The sequence below is a fragment of the Esox lucius genome, chromosome 9, assembly GCF_011004845.1.
Source record: "Esox lucius isolate fEsoLuc1 chromosome 9, fEsoLuc1.pri, whole genome shotgun sequence".
NCBI classification, from domain to species: Eukaryota; Metazoa; Chordata; class Actinopteri; order Esociformes; family Esocidae; genus Esox; species Esox lucius.
In genome coordinates, this window is record NC_047577.1 from 3508065 (window position 1) to 3527623 (window position 19559).

Here is a 19559-nt window from a genome sequence, read left to right on the forward strand (position 1 = left end):
GGTCCATTTACTTTCCCTCAGTCTGTCATAACAGTAGAGGCCCCTGGGTTAATCATTTAGAATGGATCCTTGTGGTCCATTTACTTTCCCTCAGTCTGTTATAACAGTAGAGGCCCCTGGGTTAATCATTTAGAATGGATCCTTGTGGTCCATTTACTTTCCCTCAGTCTGTCATAACAGTAGAGGCCCCTGGGTTTATCATTTAGAATGGATCCTTGTGGTCCATTTACTTTCCCTCAGTCTGTCATAACAGTAGAGGCCCCTGGGTTTATCATTTAGAATGGATCCTTGTGGTCCATTTACTTTCCCTCAGTCTGTCATAACAGTAGAGGCCCCTGGGTTAATCATTTAGAATGGATCCTTGTGGTCCATTTACTTTCCCTCAGTCTGTCATAACAGTAGAGGCCCCTGGGTTAATCATTTAGAATGGATCCTTGTGGTTAATTTACTTTCCCTCAGTCTGTTATAACAGTAGAGCCTCCTGGGTTAATAATTTCGAATGGATCCTTGTGGTCCATTAATTTTCCCTCAGTTTGTCATTACAGTATAGGCCCCTGGGTTAATCATTTAGAATGAAACATCCATTTAACTGTTCATAAATGCTTACAGAAAGGGATTATATAATTTAAACAAAAACTCAATGTAAGATATTCTCTTTTAAAGAAAGTGGTATGATAAATTATGTGCTTCACATTTACATGAACTGAGTTTCCAAACAAATTTTGTTACTTCAGGGAGATCTTAGCTCAGTTTCTGTTTGCCTACATCCCCTCAGAACTCTGTTGTTATACTGTATATCAGTATTACATTGGGAATTGTACCTCTCCATGTAAATGACCCCAGCATGACATTACATCCTGTCTGTCCTCCCCTGCTCAAAGGGAACAGCTTGTTAGATTGGATATGTTATAGCGTAGCAGCTGTGGAATTCCTGTCCGCTTCTCCTGAACCTTCAGCCATTGTTCCGGCATGTTCCGGAGTGGGGTACTTTACAATGTGTATCCTGCTCAAATGACAACGCCCTTCATGCTTTCACAGCTGACATAGCCAGGTGTGTGTAATTAGGTCATTATTGTCAAAATGCCCCTACTCCCTGCCATGGTATGTCCAGACCAACACAATATGCTCTTCTGCCATATGAGAAGAATGTTCAGAATGTTCTACAGTAGAATGTTCAGACTTCTATCAGGCAGGGTTCTACAGTAGAATGTTCAGACTTCTATCAGGCAGGGTTCTGCAGTAGAATGTTCAGACTTTTATCAGGCAGGGTTCTACAGTAGAATGTTCAGACTTCTATCAGACAGGGTTCTGCAGTAGAATGTTCAGACTTCTATCAGACAGGGTTCTGCAGTAGAATGTTCAGACTTCTATCAGACAGGGTTCTGCAGTAGAATGTTCAGACTTCTATCAGACAGGGTTCTGCAGTAGAATGTTCAGACTTCTATCAGACAGGGTTCTGCAGTAGAATGTTCAGACTTCTATCAGACAGGGTTCTACAGTAGAATGTTCAGACTTCTATCAGACAGGCTTCTGCAGTAGTACTACCTTGAGGGCCACTTTGTGTTCATCATAATCGACTTCCTGCTCTCTTCAAAGCTTGTTGTGACATCATCATATCGGAATTGTTTTTAGTACTTACATTCTTGCATACACACATGCACATTCGTGTGCACGCACACACACACACACACACACACACATTTCAGCATCCAGTATGTAATAATCTCACATCTCCACATCGTTGTACTGTACGCTGTTTGTTACTCTGTAGTTAACGTGTCTCTCTCTCTACGTCTCCAGTCGGTGTTGCTGCTAGGTGGAGTGGCGTTGCTGTGTTTGGCTCTGGACCTCGTCTTTCTCCTCTTCTACTCCTTCTGGCTGTGCTGCCGACGACGCAAGGCCCCCGGCGACGCCCGCCCCCACTCACACACCCACACGCACCAGCCTCCTGACCCCGACTGCTGCTGCACCGCCTGGTGTGTCATCATCGCCGCGCTCGTTTGCAGGTGAGAGTCCGCCCGCGGTTCCCCGTCCCACGCAGCGCAGGACGGGAGGGAGGGAGGGAGGGAGAGGCTTTTACTGAAGTGAGGGCATGGGAGAGGGGATCGGAGGTGGTTGTGTGTGTTTCTGTGTGTGTGTGTGCGAGCTCTGTTAGCATGTAGCAACTCATTCCCTTCAACTCATTCCCTCATAGAATTAGAATGTGTAGAATGGTCAATCCCGTTCCATGCTATCTAGGGATTTCATCTGGCTCTAATTCTGTGGTTAAGGTATTATGTTGTGGGTATTTCGGGCGTTAATCTGGACAGTGCGTTGCCAGGATGAGTGAGTTAACGGAGATCCTTCACTAGAGGTAGACCGTGAGAGACGCCCTTTTAACTTTGTCTGGTTCCATTGCTGGTATGCAGTAACTAACCTGACAAATAATAGATGTAAATGCCTGCCACCTTGTGCTACAGTATGCAGCATGCTTCACTTCCCAGTCCATGTTGGTTAAATATTCAAATAAAATAAATTGTTTTAAATTAAAATAATTTGTTTTCCGCCCTGCCACTCAAATCCAGACTTGTTTCCGGTTTTAGGCTGTTTGGGAACACACAGGAACCAGACAATAAGATCATACCCTTATAGACCCACAAAGAGTTAACAAATCAAACATTGACAAACTCCCATCTCGGTTTGGCGAAATACCGCAATGTGACCCGTTGCCATGAAGTATGGCAACAAGAACATTTAACAAAAACAATATTCATCCAGCTCTCGATTTACCGGTCAATCTACGTTCCTACTCTCACCTATGGTCATGAGCTTTGGGTCATGACCGAAAGGACAAGATCCCGGATACAGGCGGCCGAAATGAGCTTTCTCCGCAGGGTGGCTGGGCGATCCCTTAGAGATAGGGTGAGAAGCTCGGTCACCCGGGAGGAGCTCAGAGTAGAGCCGCTGCTCCTCCACATCGAGAGGGGTCAGCTGAGGTGGCTTGGGCATCTGTTTCGGATGCCTCCGGGACGCCTTCCTGGGAAGGTGTTCCGGTCCCGTCCCACCGGGAAGAGACCCCGGGGAAGACCTAGGACACGCTGGAGGGACTATGTCTCCCGGCTGGCCTGGGAACACCTCGGTGTCCCCCCGGAAGAGCTGGAGGAAGTGTCTGGGGAGAGGGAAGTCTGGGCATCCCTGCTTAGACTGCTGCCCCCGCGACCCGGCCCCGGATTAAGCGGAAGATGATGCGATGCGATGCGAATATTCATCCATTATTATTCCTCTGGTCATAACCCTAACCCATAACTGGTCATAACCCTAACCCATAGCTGGTCATAACCCTAACCCATAACTGGTCATAACCCTAACCCATAACTGGTCATAACCCTAACCCATAGCTGGTCATAACCATAACCCATAACTGGTCATAACCCTAACCCATAACTGGTCATAACCCTAACCCATAGCTGGTCATAACCCTAACCCATTGCTGCTCATATCTGTTACAACACTGTGCATAGCTTTAATTTACAGTTGAAGGGAAGCATTTTTTTTCTCTTTGTCTTTTTGTCTTACTCGTTTTTGCTTTTTTTGCTTGCAGTGTGAGCTAATAATTTCCAGTCTTGGATTTGAACTTAAACTGAGTGAGGGAGGGAGGGAGGGAGGGAGTGAGGGCGGGAGGTGGAAGAAGATAGGAAAGCAGAGAGGAGGAGAGAAAACAGCTGTTAACTGAAGAGGAGGGAGAGAAAGGGAGACATAGAGGGAGCGAGAGAGGAGATAAATAGTACTCGAGGAGTAGAATGGACTGGTGAAGTCTCCGTCACTGTGTGTGTGTTTGTGTGTTTGTGTATATGTGTGTGTATGTGTGTGTGTGTGTGTTTGTGTGTGTTTGTGTGTGTTTGTGTGTGTGTGTGTGTGTTTTGCCCAAAGGTCTCTAAATGTAAACAAAGAAGCGTTAGAGGATTTTTGTGCTAAATCGTTTTGAACATTGGCGTTGGATCCATGAGAGAGAAACGGAGGAAACCATATTCCCAATTGAGATTCTGAATGGCTAGTGGACTGTTAGTTATGCAGTTTACATTTTTTTGTTTATATTTCATCAGTTAATCATTACAGTGTTCGGGGGGGATGTCCTGGAATTGAGGTCATTGACCCCTGTAACTGTGGCAACGGGGTGGTGAGGGCCAGACATCTCGTTTTGTTTGCACATACAGTCCTTTGGTTCCTCTGACTGTCTGTTTCCCTCTCTTTCTCTCACTGACTATCTGATAAACATGTGTTTTCTGTTTTCAGTGTGAAGTGAAATAGATCACCTAGGTCATAGAGGGGCGGGATAAGGTTCACACACAGGCATGCTGGTTGTCCCCCTTGGGCTCACCCACTTTCAAACACTGCACCTGTTCTTTCCCCAACCCTGGCTCGCCCTCACAGTTTTCTATGGAGCCCAGTTGGAGAATTGTAGAACTTAAATTAAATCTTGGTGTCATAAACTCTCCATAACAACTGTTAATATTAATGTATGCAACTTCCTTAGTGCTTTTCATTACTAAGAGAGACTCACAAAAAAAATAAACAATTATAAAACAAATTATGTATGTGAGATTAAGAATGACAGCCTGCATTAAACTGAGGACTCAGACATTCATCCCAGTGTGTCACCCATCACCCACTGCATTAAACTGAGGACTCAGACATTCATCCCAGTGTGTCACCCATCACCCACTGCATTAAACTGAGGACTCAGACATTCATCCCAGTGTGTCACCCATCACTCACTGCATTAAACTGAGGACTCAGACATTCATCCCAGTGTGTCACCCATCACCCACTGCATTAAACTGAGGACTCAGACATTCATCCCAGTGTGTCACCCATCACCCACTGCATTAAACTGAGGACTCAGACATTCATCCCAGTGTGTCACCCATCACCCACTGCATTAAACTGAGGACTCAGACATTCATCCCAGTGTGTCACCCATCACCCACTGCATTAAACTGAGGACTCAGACATTCATCCCAGTGTGTCACCCATCACCCACTGCATTAAACTGAGGACTCAGACATTCATCCCAGTGTGTCACCCATCACCCACTGCAGTCTTGCAAACCGGTTAGGAGACCTTGAAAACATTAAAGACAGGTTGCTGGATTCATATCAAAACCCGTCTAGCTCATATTGTTAGCCTGCTATGTTGAAAGAGCTGATTTGCCAACATGAAACTATACTTATTTAGCTATTTTAAAGGGGACTGGGTTATATCCTGGGGACTGGGTGATATCCTGGGGACTGGGTTATATCCTGGGGACTGGGTTATATCCTGGGGACTGGGTTATATCCTGGGAACTGGGTGATATCCTGGGGACTGGGTTATATCCTGGGGACTGGATGATATCCTGGGGACTGGGTTATATCCTGGGGACTGGGTGATATCCTGGGGACTGGGTTATATCCTGGGGACTGGGTGATATCCTGGGGACTGGGTTATATTCTGGGGACTGGGTTATATCCTGGGGACTGGGTTATATCCTGGGGACTGGGTTATATCCTGGGAACTGGGTGATATCCTGGGGACTGGGTTATATCCTGGGGACTGGATGATATCCTGGGGACTGGGTTATATCCTGGGGACTGGGTTATATCCTGGGGACTGGGTGATATCCTGGGGACTGGGTGATATCCTGGGGACTGGGTTATATCTTGGGGACTGGGTGATATCCTGGGGACTGGGTTATATCCTGGGGACTGGGTTATATCCTGGGGACTGGGTTATATCCTGGGGACTGGGTTATATCCTGGGGACTGGGTTATATCCTGGGGACTGGGTTATATCCTGGGGACTGGGTGATATCCTGGGAACTGGGTGATATCCTGGGGACTGGATGATATCCTGGGGACTGGGTTATATCCTGGGGACTGGATGATATCCTGGGGACTGGGTGATATCCTGGGGACTGGATGATATCCTGGGGACTGGGTGATATCCTGGGGACTGGGTTATATCCTGGGGACTGGGTTATATCTTGGGGACTGGGTTATATCCTGGGGACTGGATGATATCCTGGGGACTGGGTTATATCCTGGGGACTGGGTTATATCCTGGGGACTGGGTGATATCCTGGGGACTGGATGATATCCTGGGGACTGGGTGATATCCTGGGGACTGGGTTATATCCTGGGGACTGGATGATATCCTGGGGACTGGATGATATCCTGGGGACTGGGTGATATCCTGGGGACTGGGTTATATCCTGGGGACTGGGTGATATCCTGGGGACTGGATGATATCCTGGGGACTGGGTGATATCCTGGGGACTGGGTTATATCCTGGGGACTGGATGATATCCTGGGGACTGGATGATATCCTGGGGACTGGGTGATATCCTGGGGACTGGGTTATATCCTGGGGACTGGGTTATATCCTGGGGACTGGGTGATCATGGTCATGTGTAAATGAGGGATGGCCATATGTAAAATGACCAAGGTCTCACCATAAGCTTGGAGGTGGATATTTGATGCTGTTTTACCTCCTAAGGCCCTAGGGAACCTGGTTAGGGTAGATGGCATCATGGACTCTTCATGGAGAGTTGGGTTACAGGACACTAAACCAGGACCTTTCAGCTAGATGATGATCCAAAGCCAAGCGAGACAAACATTTCACTTTTACCACATAATTAAGCTTTTGCGGTGTCAATACCTGTCCCTGGACCTAAATACTTTTGAAACCTGTGGGGTGAGCTGAAGATAAGAGGGTCATAGAAGGATCTGGAGAGATTCTGTGCAGAAGAATGGTCTCAGATTCCTTAGTATGTGTTCTTCTACCTCATCAAGCATTATATGAGAAGACTCAATGCTGTTGTCTTTGCAAGGGAATGGTCCACAATGTACTAAAACCAGGGGAGACAGAAATATTTGAAAAAACTCTATGATTAAGAATTTGTATTTACTTAAAGAAATGTTACCTCTGTTAAGGAGGTTAAATTTATAGATTTCATTCAGCAAGCTAATAAACAATCATGCAATTTGCTCATCTTTACCAAGAGTGCCAAAAATTCTGGAGGGTAGTGTGTGTGTGTGTAGATATATATATAATATAGTTATTTATTTATATATATTATTTATTTATTTCTCTGCCTCAGTTCTCTGTGGCCTAGAAAGGTTGCCATGGAGACAGCAGCAGATTTGATGCAGAGACTGCAGATGAATTATATAGTGAAAATACAGGAAGGCGGTCGTGTGTGTGTGAGAGAGAGAGAGAGACTGGTGACTCAGTGATTCAGTGGTAGAAATGTATTTTGCAGGTGTAAATATTTTATGATTAACTCGAATATTTGATGTTAAATATTTGATATCGAGCTCTGTTTGTCTGCCTTTCTACTTGTCATTCTGTCAGCTTGCCAATATATTGTTCTGTCAGCCTGTCTGTATATCAGCCTACATATATAATAATGTGCTTTAATGAAGGCTTTGTAGCTGAAACATGTCATTTCCTATATGGGCCAAAATAAACCCAGTTTCATGCAAGTGATCCGTCAGTTTTGTCTTGCTAATGCGATGTGCTACCTGTTTTCAGTGCCTGTCTGTCTGTCAACCTGTCTGTCTGTCAACCTGTCTGTCTGTCAGCCTGTCTGTCTGTCAACCTGTGTATATGTCTGTCTGCCTGTCTATACAGCTCCGGAAAAAATTAAGAGACCACTGCAAATTGAACGCTTCTGTTTCTCACTGAAAACCTTCCTTTTCGACCTTGCTTTTCGAAGGAAAGAAAAAGGTGCAGTGGTCTCAGATTTTTTTCCTGAGCTGTCTGCCTGTCTATATGTCTATCTGCCTGTCTGTATGCCTGTCTGTATGTCTGTCTGTCAGTCTGTCTGTATGTCTCTCTGTCTGCTTGTCTATATGTCTGTCAGCCTGTCTATATGTCTGTCTGTCAGTCAGTCTGTATGTCTGTCTGTCAGCCTGTCTATATGTCTGTCTGTCAGCCTGTCTATATGTCTGTCTGCCTGTCTATTTGTCTGTCTGTCAGCCTGTCTATATGTCTGACTGTTTATCATTGTATGTCTTTGTTGTTCACCAGATGTCCCCATAAAGATAATAAAATCTGACAAAATAGTCCCACAACATTATTTGGCCAGACCCCTGGAAGGAAAATGTATTTTCGGTGCCTAAGGGGTAAAGGGTAGTGTAATACTTACAATCGGCCATAGTGTTAGAAATTGGCTTACTTTTGGGTTTTGCCATCACAGGTTAGAGTCAGGAAGTAGGGAACATTACTTAGAGTTATGCAACATGGGTTAGGGCATAGGGAACATGGGTTAGGAGATAGGGAACATGTGGTGACATTTAGGGGACAGGGAACATGGGTTAGGGTTAGGGCATATGGGTTAGGAGATAGGGAACATGGGTTAGGGAATAGGGAACATGGGATTTGGAACAGGAATCATGGGTTTCTGGTCCCCACAAAAATAGACACACAAACAAAATTACTGTCATTCACTGACCAACTACATCATCTTGAATTAGACTTTGGCTTTGAATGTTCACAGTGGAATTCAATTTGATGGTTATGCAATTGAAGAGGAATAAAAACTGAGTGCAATGTCCTCAATCTGACCTTCACTGAGGTTAAGATCAAACTGTAATAATATATGCTTTGCAGATCTAATCTAAGCCTCATGCTTGCATAGATTGATAGTTATTTAAAGGGGAGTTTCTCATATTTCTTTTAACTGTGCCCATATTTTGACTCCCACAAACACTCTTTGATATATTTCTTTGCTGCAGAGAAAATTGGTTGTTGTAAGACTAGCACTGCCACGGATGGACCAGAAACACACATGATTTATTTTTCCACTGTGGCATAAACCTTTGAGTGATTTCTGTTGACGGTGGATTCTTTTGCACCCAGACATTCAGTGCGGACACAAACACATATTCAGACGCAGTGTGAGTTGGTTTTTCCAAGTGTTTTATTTGCATCGTAGACACATTTGCCTATTGCATTGTAGTGAACCAAAAAAGACGACTTCGCAAGTGTGACAACCATTTGTGACAAAACAAAATATTAAGGACAGTTTGGGTTATCAAATATAAGCGAAGGAATACCCAAATTAAGATCACATGTAAAAATTGGTGAACCTCCCCTTTAAGCTTGGACCAAATCATATAATTATGCGTACTATTAACCAGCCAATGAAGGCTACCCAGCTGGGCTCTATGAAGCCAGCTGAGTAATGTCACTGAACACAAGCATCTCTCAGAATTCACGTTCTATCCGTAAAAACATGCGCGACGAGGCATTGCAGTAAACATTCCTGTCAGGGGCGACTGTATGAACGCCACTGGTTTTTGCAGAGCAGCGCAACGCTGGCGGAATTTCTTTCTGGAAGTGATGAAGGAGAGAACTGAGGGAGGAGGAAATGTAGATGGTGCTGAAAAGAGGGATGAAGAAAGGGATGAAGAGAGGGGGGTGATAGGAGGAGTGGATGAAAGTAGGGAGACGGAGGGATGAGTGAAGGAGATGAATGCAGTGTGTAAAGTGGTTGTGATTTATTCCCTTCAATGCCTGTTGCATCTAAATATGTGGTCAGTCTTAAACAACAGGGATAAACAACAGGGATACTTTAAATGGTGGGAACACAGAATGTCCTTCTTTTTGAAGGTTGGGACCAAAACTTTAGTACTATTAAAAAACAAACCTTAAACCTCACCTAACCACTTAAACCCAGTAGATCTTTAACCTTTAACTAAACCTAACCCCTTAAACCCAGTAGATCTTTAACCTTTAACTAAACCTAACTCCTTAAACCCAGTAGATCTTTAACCTTTAACTAAACCTAACCCCTTAAACCCAGTAGATCTTTAACCTTTAACTAAACCTAACTCCTTAAACCCAGTAGATCTTTAACCTTTAACTAAACCTAACCCCTTAAACCCAGTAGATCTTTAACCTTTAACTAAACCTAACCCCTTAAACCCAGTAGATCTTTAACCTTTAACTAAACCTAACCCCTTAAACCCAGTAGATCTTTAACCTTTAACTAAACCTAACTCCTTAAACCCAGTAGATCTTTAACCTTTAACTAAACCTAACCCCTTAAACCCAGTAGATCTTTAACCTTTAACTAAACCTAACCCCTTAAACCCAGTAGATCTTTAACCTTTAACTAAACCTAACCCCTTAAACCCAGTAGATCTTTAACCTTTAACTAAACCTAACCCCTTAAACCCAGTAGATCTTTAACCTTTAACTAAACCTAACCCCTTAAACCCAGTAGATCTTTAACCTTTAACTAAACCTAACTCCTTAAACCCAGTAGATCTTTAACCTTTAACTAAACCTAACCCCTTAAACCCAGTAGATCTTTAACCTTTAACTAAACCTAACCCCTTAAACCCAGTAGATCTTTAACCTTTAACTAAACCTAACCCCTTAAACCCAGTAGATCTTTAACCTTTAACTAAACCTAACCCCTTAAACCCAGTAGATCTTTAACCTTTAACTAAATCTAACCCCTTAAACCCAGTAGATCTTTAACCTTTAACTAAACCTAACCCCTTAAACCCAGTAGATCTTTAACCTTTAACTAAACCTAACTCCTTAAACCCAGTAGATCTTTAACCTTTAACTAAACCTAACCCCTTAAACCCAGTAGATCTTTAACCTTTAACTAAACCTAACCCCTTAAACCCAGTAGATCTTTAACCTTTAACTAAACCTAACCCCTTAAACCCAGTAGATCTTTAACCTTTAACTAAACCTAACCCCTTAAACCCAGTAGATCTTTAACCTTTAACTAAACCTAACCCCTTAAACCCAGTAGATCTTTAACCTTTAACTAAACCTAACCCCTTAAACCCAGTAGATCTTTAACCTTTAACTAAACCTAACCCCTTAAACCCAGTAGATCTTTAACCTTAAACTAAATCTAACCCCTTAAACCCAGTAGATCTTTAACCTTTAACTAAACCTAACCCCTTAAACCCAGTAGATCTTTAACCTTTAACTAAATCTAACCCCTTAAACCCAGTAGATCTTTAACCTTAAACTAAATCTAACCCCTTAAACCCAGTAGATCTTTAACCTTTAACTAAACCTAACCCCTTAAACCCAGTAGATCTTTAACCTTTAACTAAATCTAACCCCTTAAACCCAGTAGATCTTTAACCTTAAACTAAATCTAACCCCTTAAACCCAGTAGATCTTTAACCTTTAACTAAATCTAACCCCTTAAACCCAGTAGATCTTTAACCTTTAACTAAACCTAACCCCTTAAACCCAGTACATCTTTAACCTTTAACTAAATCTAACCCCTTAAACCCAGTTGATCTTTAACCTTTAATTTAAACCTAACTCATAAACACTTAATCTAATTCCTAAACCCAACCTTAGTTCTAAACCTATCCTTTTGTTGGGACTGGCAAAATGTGCTACTAACATTTGACCTCGCTACCCAGGGTCCTCACAGAGATTGTATAAGGGGGTACTTTAGTTAATGGTGTAGAATGAGGTCTAAGTTGCCCAGTAGAAACGGTCCAGACAGTCAGCCTAAAATAGGTTTCTATACAGTCACACACACACTCACTATCCTGCTCTAGTCTGTATGTGTGTGTGGGGGAGTGGTGGGGTTTTTGTTCGTTGTGTGGGTTTGTTCACCCCTTTAGTGAATCTGTCGTTTGTAGAGAAGAGAGAGGTGGGGAGCGTGAGAAAAGAGGGGGAGAGAACGGGGGGGGGGGGGCTAGTGGGGTCTTGGAGGTGTGTGTGTGCTCACTGGAGCCGTGGCTGCAAAATAATGACATTATGTCCGGTCTGGCAACCCGGACATTGTCCAGCCTGTGTGTTTTCTGGTAGTCATATATCCTTAGGGAGAGGTTGTGTGTGTGTGTGTGTGTGTTTTTGTGTGTGTGTGTTTTCTGGTAGTCGTATATCCTTAGGGAGAGGCTGTGTGTGTGTGTGTGTGTGTTTGTTTTCTGGTAGTCATATATCCTTAGGGAGAGGTTGGGACTATCACAGAGGGATATCTGGCTGTCTGTTTCTCTGTCTGTCTGTGTGTCTGTCTGTGTGTCTGTCTGTGTGTCTGTCTGTGTGTCTGACTGTCTGTCTGACTGTCTGTCTTGACTGTCTGTCTTGACTGTCTGGATGTCTGTCTGGCTGACTGTTTGTCTGTCTGTCTGTCTGTCTGTCTGTGTTCATAATGCCTGCATTTGGTGCTGCTCAACCCTTTACCCTCCTGGACGTTTTCTCTATAACCCTCATTTAATAGTTGAGTGGATAAAAAGCCCAATCAGGTTAGTCACAGAGGGGGTTGGGTAGAGAACCTCCTGGATGGTCATTTAATAGTTGAGTGGATAAAAAGCCCAATCAGGTTAGTCACAGAGGGGTTTGGTTAGAGAACCGCCTGGACGGTCGCTCTCCAGTAACAGAGTTTAGTAGCTACTTTCAACAAGTTAATACTGAAAAGTGACCTTGACTTTTAGGTGTTTCTTTGTGTATAAATATGTGTGTGTGTCTGTAAAAGTATTTTAACGTGCAAATCCAACCCACGGCTGTCAAAGACCTGCCGACAGCACATTCTACGATGTAAGCCAACAAGGAAAAGTCGTAGTTCAATGAGCTGACACTTCCTGCTTCTTCTCTCTCCCTCAGTGCTGGCATCGCTGTGGGTTTCTATGGAAACGGGGAGTCGTGTGATGGAGCGAACCGTCTGGCGTATTCCTTACGACACGCCAACCGCACCGTGGCGGGCATGGAGAAGCTGGTGGGTCACACGCTTGCACACGCTTGCACACGCTTGCACACGCTTGCAGATGCTTGCACACGGGGAAAAGTCTCTGTTATAACACATCTGCAACTATGGTTCTCTGAAGGAGGGATGGTTATAATGCACGTGTTTGGGGTCGTGCCCCTTTCGAGGCCAACGAGGGGTTGAGTCCGAATGAAGTCACGGCTCAACTCCAACCAGCGGGAAGCGAAATAGCTTGGAGGCTGTGTTACCTGTGCAGGTTTTAAGAAATACACTCACCTCCTCTGTCTGTCTGCCTCTACCGCCCTCTCTCCACCTTTATCTCTCTCTCTCCACCTTTACCCCCCTCTCTCCACCTTTATCTCTCTCTCTCCACCTTTATCTCTCTCCACCTTTACCTCTCTCTCTCCACCTTTATCTCTCTCCACCTTTATCTCTCTCCACCTTTACCTCCCTCTCTCCACCTTTATCTCTCTCTCTCCACCTTTATCTCTCTCTCTCCACCTTTATCTCTCTCTCTCCACCTTTATCTCTCTCTCTCCACCTTTATCTCTCTCCACCTTTATCTCTCTCTCTCCACCTTTATCTCTCTCTCTCCACCTTTATCTCTCTCTCCACTTTTATCTCTCTCCACCTTTACCCCCCTCTCTCCACCTTTATCTCTCTCCACTTTTATCTCTCTCCACCTTTATCTCTCTCTCTCCACCTTTATCTCTCTCTCTCCACCTTTATCTCTCTCCCTCCATCTCTCCACCTCTGCCCCCCTCCCTCCACCTCAATCCTGCCCTCTCCTCCTTTCCCTCTCTCTTGTTCCTCCATCACTTTCTCTGTCTCTCTCTCCGTGCTTCGGTCCCTCTCTCGGCCTCCAGGTAGCAGACAGTGCCCTGTCTCTGAACCAGACGGTGGAGGAAGGCCTGGTTCTGCTGGAGATGGCGTACTCTCAGCAGATGGATTACGTGTCCATTGTCCAGAAGCTACAGGGTCAGCTGGATGAGCTGGTCCGACTCATGGTAGACATCCCCTTCTGGAGTAACTCCGATGTCTCCCTGGAGGATCTGGCGCTCAAGACGGAGGCCTTTGACTGGTACAGGTAGGATGGAGTTGGGAGATGCTTAGTCTGTGACTGTTGAGATGAGAGCAATAAAGCCCTTGGCTCTGATATATTGGCCAGGTACCATCACACTCCCATGTCTCCAAATAGATGGAAACACATTGTATTATTTATTTATTTACACACACTAAATATCTTTATTTGGATGGGTAATCTGTATGTGCTTTACAGACTATCTACAGACTATCAATATCATTTCAATTAATCTACTAACCTTAACTCTAATCTCAGCCCTTTCCCTAGACCTTACCCTAAAATTTATTCTAAACCTAACTCTGATCTTAATCCTTTTCCTAGAATTTACACTAGAACTTAATCTAAACCTAACCCTGATCTTAACCTAAGCAAGCATTTATGTTGTTTTTATAGTTTATTGAATTTATGAAAATCTGAAGTGCATCTTCATATGGTAATTTATCCAAATTAAGTATAACCTAGATTTTAATGGAATATTGTGGTATTGTAATACATTATATAATGTCTTCAGATGGCTGGCGTACCTGACTCTGATATATTATAATATATATTGTTAAGTTGTATTATATAGTGTTGTGTTGTAATACATCATATAATGTCTCCAGATGGCTGGCGTACCTGACTCTGATATATTATAATATATATTGTTAAGTTGTATTATAAAGTGTTGTGTTGATATACATCATATAATGTCTTCAGATGGTTGGCGTACCTGACTCTGCTCCTGTTTGATGTTCTGATCTGTCTACTCGTGCTGTTCGGACTGATACGCAACTCTAAAGGCACTCTGATTGGGTAAGTCATGTCACATGGCATCTGACAGAAATTAGTAGAGCTGTGCTTATCACCTAACCATAATTAATACAATAAAAGCTAATAAAATATTCATATAATAATTATTTGATTACTTATTACATTATAAGTCATGGAATGTTGTTTCATTTAGGATTTTTCATGTCAGATCAGTCTACATCATTACTCTGAGCGGCAGCCTGAAAACCCTGTTATCTGTGAGGAGACATTTTAAGAGTCTGAGTGTTACAGGGAGAGAGAGAGGTAATATAAGATAGGTTCAAGTTTCAAGGTTTATTTGTCAAATGCACCGATCAACACAGCATCATCCTGCCCGGTGTAGTTCTTGTGACATGGCTCCCGACGACTACATAGTGAGAGTTAGGAAGAAGAATATATAAGCAGCAGAATGTATAAGACTCAAAATGTTTACCTACTATTTGTCCATTTCCGTTATACTCTTTATTAAACGTTTGTTTTTCACTTGCTTTGGCAAAGTACACTAATATCTCCCATGCCAATGAATCCCTTTAAATGGAAATGGAATGGTTGGAGAGGGAGGGACTGGGGGACAGAGAGATGCCCGAGAAAACATGCAAAGGGCTGGAGAGGGGAAGAGAGACTGTGGGTGAGGAGACATTAACAACATCCTCAGAGTGACTCGGGTTTCACAGGTTGTTTTGTGTGTTTATTGTCTGATTCATCCCCACGCCGTTTAACACACACACACACACACACACACATGGAAATACATCTACCCACAGACATGTTCGCCGTAGTGTTGAACCTGACAGCGTTGGTTCTTCTGTTTCAGCGTTTGTCTCTTGGGTGTTGTGACTCTCGTCATCAGCTGGGGGTCCCTGGGCTTGGAGCTGGCCGCCGCCGCCGTGAGTGTTGCCATGGATACCAGTCGCTAGGACAACAGTCGTTTCTTATGACGAGACTTCATTTTTCTAGATTTCCATTGGCATAGACATTATGGAGTGCGTCTCCTCTGAGATGTAGTTCGGTTTGCTCAGGGACTGATCCAAGTACTGTATGTTTGATTAGCGTTGCGGTCGTAATGTGGTTGTCGTGTGGTCATAATGCGTTTGACCACGTGAAATCTTTCTCACAGACGGCCAGTGACTTCTGTGTTTCCCCGGATACCTATATAACCAGGGTAACCAAGGAGAACGCTGTAATCAACCAAGGTATTGAAACGGGAGAGGATGAGGGGGAGTGGCTACTGTACTCTTCAGCATGCTGATCTCTCCACCCACTTTTCCCCCTTCTTTCTCCACCCACTCTACCCCCTTCTATCTCCACCCACTCTACCCCTTCTATCTCCACCCACTCTACCCCCTTCTATCTCCACCCACTCTACCCCCTTCTATCTCCACCCACTCTACCCCCTTCTATCTCCACCCACTCTACCCCTTCTATCTCCACCCACTCTACCCCCTTCTATCTCCACCCACTCTACCCCCTTCTGTCTCCACCCACTCTACCCCCTTCTATCTCTCCACCCACTCTACCCCCTTCTATCTCCACCCACTCTACCCCTTCTATCTCCACCCACTCTACCCCCTTCTATCTCTCCACCCACTCTACCCCTTCTGTCTCCACCCACTCTACCTCCTTCTATCTCCACCCACTCTACCCCTTCTATCTCCACCCACTCTACCCCCTTCTGTCTCCACCCACTCTACCTCCTTCTATCTCCACCCACTCTACCCCCTTCTATCTCCACCCACTCTACCCCCTTCTATCTCCACCCACTCTACCCCCTTCTATCTCTCCACCCACTCTACCCCTTCTATCTCCACCCACTCTACCCCCTTCTATCTCCACCCACTCTACCCGCTTTTATCTCCACCCACTGTACCCCTTCTGTCTCCACCCACTCTACCCCCTTCTATCTCCACCCACTCTACCCCTTCTATCTCTCCACCCGCTCTGAATTGTACTGTTTTTTCTGTTGTCCAACACAGACAACAACTTTTTTACAACCGAGGAGGGACAGTGAAATGACTGTGAATGAACTCACTGTGTGCTTAGTGAATTCACCCCCTGGCATTTCTCTCTGTTTCATTGGTCGACTATTCAAAGAACACTGTCTCCTCCTCTGTCTCCTCCTTTTTCTCCTCTGTCTCTCCTCTGGGTTTTCTTTTTTAACACTACTGTGTCATGTTGTCAACAGCAGATGTTAACTAACAGTGACACGTTTACATATGGACCCCCAGAACAACATCAATCAAATAGAAACTGAAAGATAGAAGCTATCACCCAGTTACAACAATATGCACACATGGAAGGGGTTGATAATGTTTATTTAGAGCAGGGGTGTCAAACCGGTTCCACGGAGGGCCGAGTGTCTGCAGGTCTTTGGGTTTTCCTTTAAATTGGTTCCCAGGTCAGACCTGAACAACCAGGTGGGGGTAGAAATTAACCAATTAGTGAACTAATTAATCAATCAGGTACAAGGTGAGAGCGAAAACCTGCAGACACTCGGCCCTCCGTGGAACCGGTTTGACACCTGTGATTTAGAGGGTCGTCAGGCCTTGTGTCAACGTGTCAATAATTAATAATTTCTCATTTTAATATGAAATTAATTTGTGTTTCTCAGACATCCTGCAATATTACCTGAGGTGCAGCAGCGGCCAATCAAATCCCTTCCAGCAGGTACGACTCCACACCCTCTACGCCCGTTGTTCTTAATCAGGAAGTGTGAAGGTTTATGGGTACTGAAGTCCTATCTGCGTGTGTTCCAGAAACTGTCTGGCAGTCACAAAGCCTTGGTCGAGATGCAGGACGACGTGGCAGAACTTCTACGCTCAGCCATACAGGCGTACCCCAACACCAAGGTAAACAGCCCACTTATATGCATGTGTGTGTGTGTGCGTGCGTGCATTCTTGAGTGTGTGTATTTGTGTGTGGGTGTATGTGTATGTGTGTGTAACCTGTTGTGTGGTGGCACAGGGAAATCTGGAGCAGATGCAGACAGTGTTGAACTCTACAGAGGTTGGCCTTCATCAGCTCACCGCTCTGGTTGACTGTCGCAGCCTCCACATGGTAAGAACCCTCACACTCTGTCTCTAAGGAAAGAACCCTCACACTCTGTCTCTAAGGAAAGACCCCTCACACTCTGTCTCTAAGGAAAGACCCCTCACACTCTGTCTCTAAGGATAGACCCCTCACACTCTGTCTCTAAGGAAAGACCCTCGCACTCTGTCTCTAAGGAAAGACCCCTCACACTCTGTCTCTAAGGAAAGACCCCTCACACTCTGTCTCTAAGGAAAGACCCCTCTCTCTTTGTCTCTAAGGAAAGACCCCTCACACTCTGTCTCTAAGGAAAGACCCCTCACACTCTGTCTCTAAGGAAAGACCCCTCACACTCTGTCTCTAAGGAAAGACCCCTCACACTCTGTCTCTAAGGAAAGACCTCTCTGTCTCTAAGGAAAGACCCCTCACACTCTGTCTCTAAGGAAAGATCTCTCTGTCTCTAAGGAAAGACTGTGCCTTTCTGTTTATAATGTATGGAAGGACCTACTGAAGTCATTCCATCTGTCTGTGTTCCTCGTTCGCCATCTCTTTCTCTCTGTCTCTCTTTGTGTCTCTGTCTGTGTGTGTTTCTCTCACACTCACAGTCATTTTCCTCTATAAAAAGCTTTTCAACTCCCACCTCCACAGCATCGTGATGCTGATCAGCAGGAGCCTTTTCCAAACTGGCTGTCGTGACTGTAGAGATAGGTAGAGGCCTCTCCTCTGTGTAGGCGCATCATTGGCGGTGTCGAAGCCCTGTCCGTTCTCCAGCTGACACGACTCTGCCCGTGTCATCCAGAGGCATTGGCCAGGGAACTCAGAAGCCCCCGTCAGCTTTAAAAGATGGCTTGTTTCCATCGTCGCGACTTGGGACAAGCCACCACGGAAGACCCCAATACACCCGGCTGTCTGTCTCCTCTGCTGACACTACTGACAGCTATCCTCCTGGGACACTGTGACTCACTCCTCTCCTCCCCCCCATTCCCCCCACAGGACTATGTCCAGGCCCTGACTGGCCTGTGCTATGACGGAGTGGAGGGCCTGATCTACCTAATTCTCTTCTCCTTCGTCACGGCTCTCATGTTCTCCTCCATCGTCTGCAGTGTTCCACACACCTGGCAGAGCAAGAGGTAACACACCTCGACACACAAACACACACACACACACACGCGCGCGCGCACTAATGATTGACCTCTAACAGAAACTGACATCACTAAATCTGACCCCGGGAAAACAGAGTTTAAAAAGCACAACTTAACCACTAGTACTTGTCTTCATGTGTGTTTGGTCATGTTATATGTTCCTTCCGTCTGTCGCTCTGTGTGGGTCCAGCGACCAGTTTTCTTTCAAACCTTCTGATTGGTTGATGCTGGCCCTGTGATAGATTTCCTCACCACTGTGTGTTTTTTAGTTCCTGCTCATCCCCTCATTTTGTTACTCCTCTTCCTCTTCCTTCCACTGATTTTAAATTAGCATCGCCTGGATTGAGGGATTTCAAACTAAAAGTCCTGCCTTATCTCTCTATGATAGGCTTAGCTACGAGGTGATTATTGGATTCCTTGTGTGTCATGTTTCGCTGCTGTATTTTTGTCTCCCGTCTTTTTTATTAGATTTTTTTATCCCCTATTCTCTCTTACCAATTTTGTTATTTTAAATTGTTTCCACTGCCTTGTCTTGTCGTAACAACTCAAAAACGAATCCGGGAGAGTTGAAGATCGCGATTTTTCCCCCTCCCACACTGCTCATCCAATAAGTCAGGTGGGTCCACTACTCTGAGGGCGCACTCACATGCCTGATTGCCTTCTGTTAGCTTGGCACGAGACCGGTCCATCTGAGGGTCGTGCACAGATGACGATGCCTTTACACTTCCCGGGTGACGCTGGTCAATTTTTAATCCCCAGTGGTGGATTCCAACCACTTGTCAGCCAGCAGCTCAGTCAA

At 44.8% G+C, this 19559-nt stretch overlaps 1 protein-coding gene across 2 annotated transcripts in view; it reads left to right on the forward strand.

The window, feature by feature from the left end:
• Nucleotides 1–19559, forward strand: part of ttyh3b (tweety family member 3b) — a 37120-nt gene that overhangs the window by 7099 nt on the left and 10462 nt on the right. For both annotated transcript variants that reach the window (XM_029122501.2, XM_029122500.2), the window contains exons 2-11: nucleotides 1801–2006; nucleotides 12619–12730; nucleotides 13585–13805; nucleotides 14502–14597; nucleotides 15409–15481; nucleotides 15712–15787; nucleotides 17203–17258; nucleotides 17348–17440; nucleotides 17556–17648; nucleotides 18612–18748. In XM_029122501.2, the coding sequence (XP_028978334.1) occupies nucleotides 1801–2006; nucleotides 12619–12730; nucleotides 13585–13805; nucleotides 14502–14597; nucleotides 15409–15481; nucleotides 15712–15787; nucleotides 17203–17258; nucleotides 17348–17440; nucleotides 17556–17648; nucleotides 18612–18748 (1163 nt within the window). The remainder of the gene's footprint in view (nucleotides 1–1800; nucleotides 2007–12618; nucleotides 12731–13584; nucleotides 13806–14501; nucleotides 14598–15408; nucleotides 15482–15711; nucleotides 15788–17202; nucleotides 17259–17347; nucleotides 17441–17555; nucleotides 17649–18611; nucleotides 18749–19559) is intronic.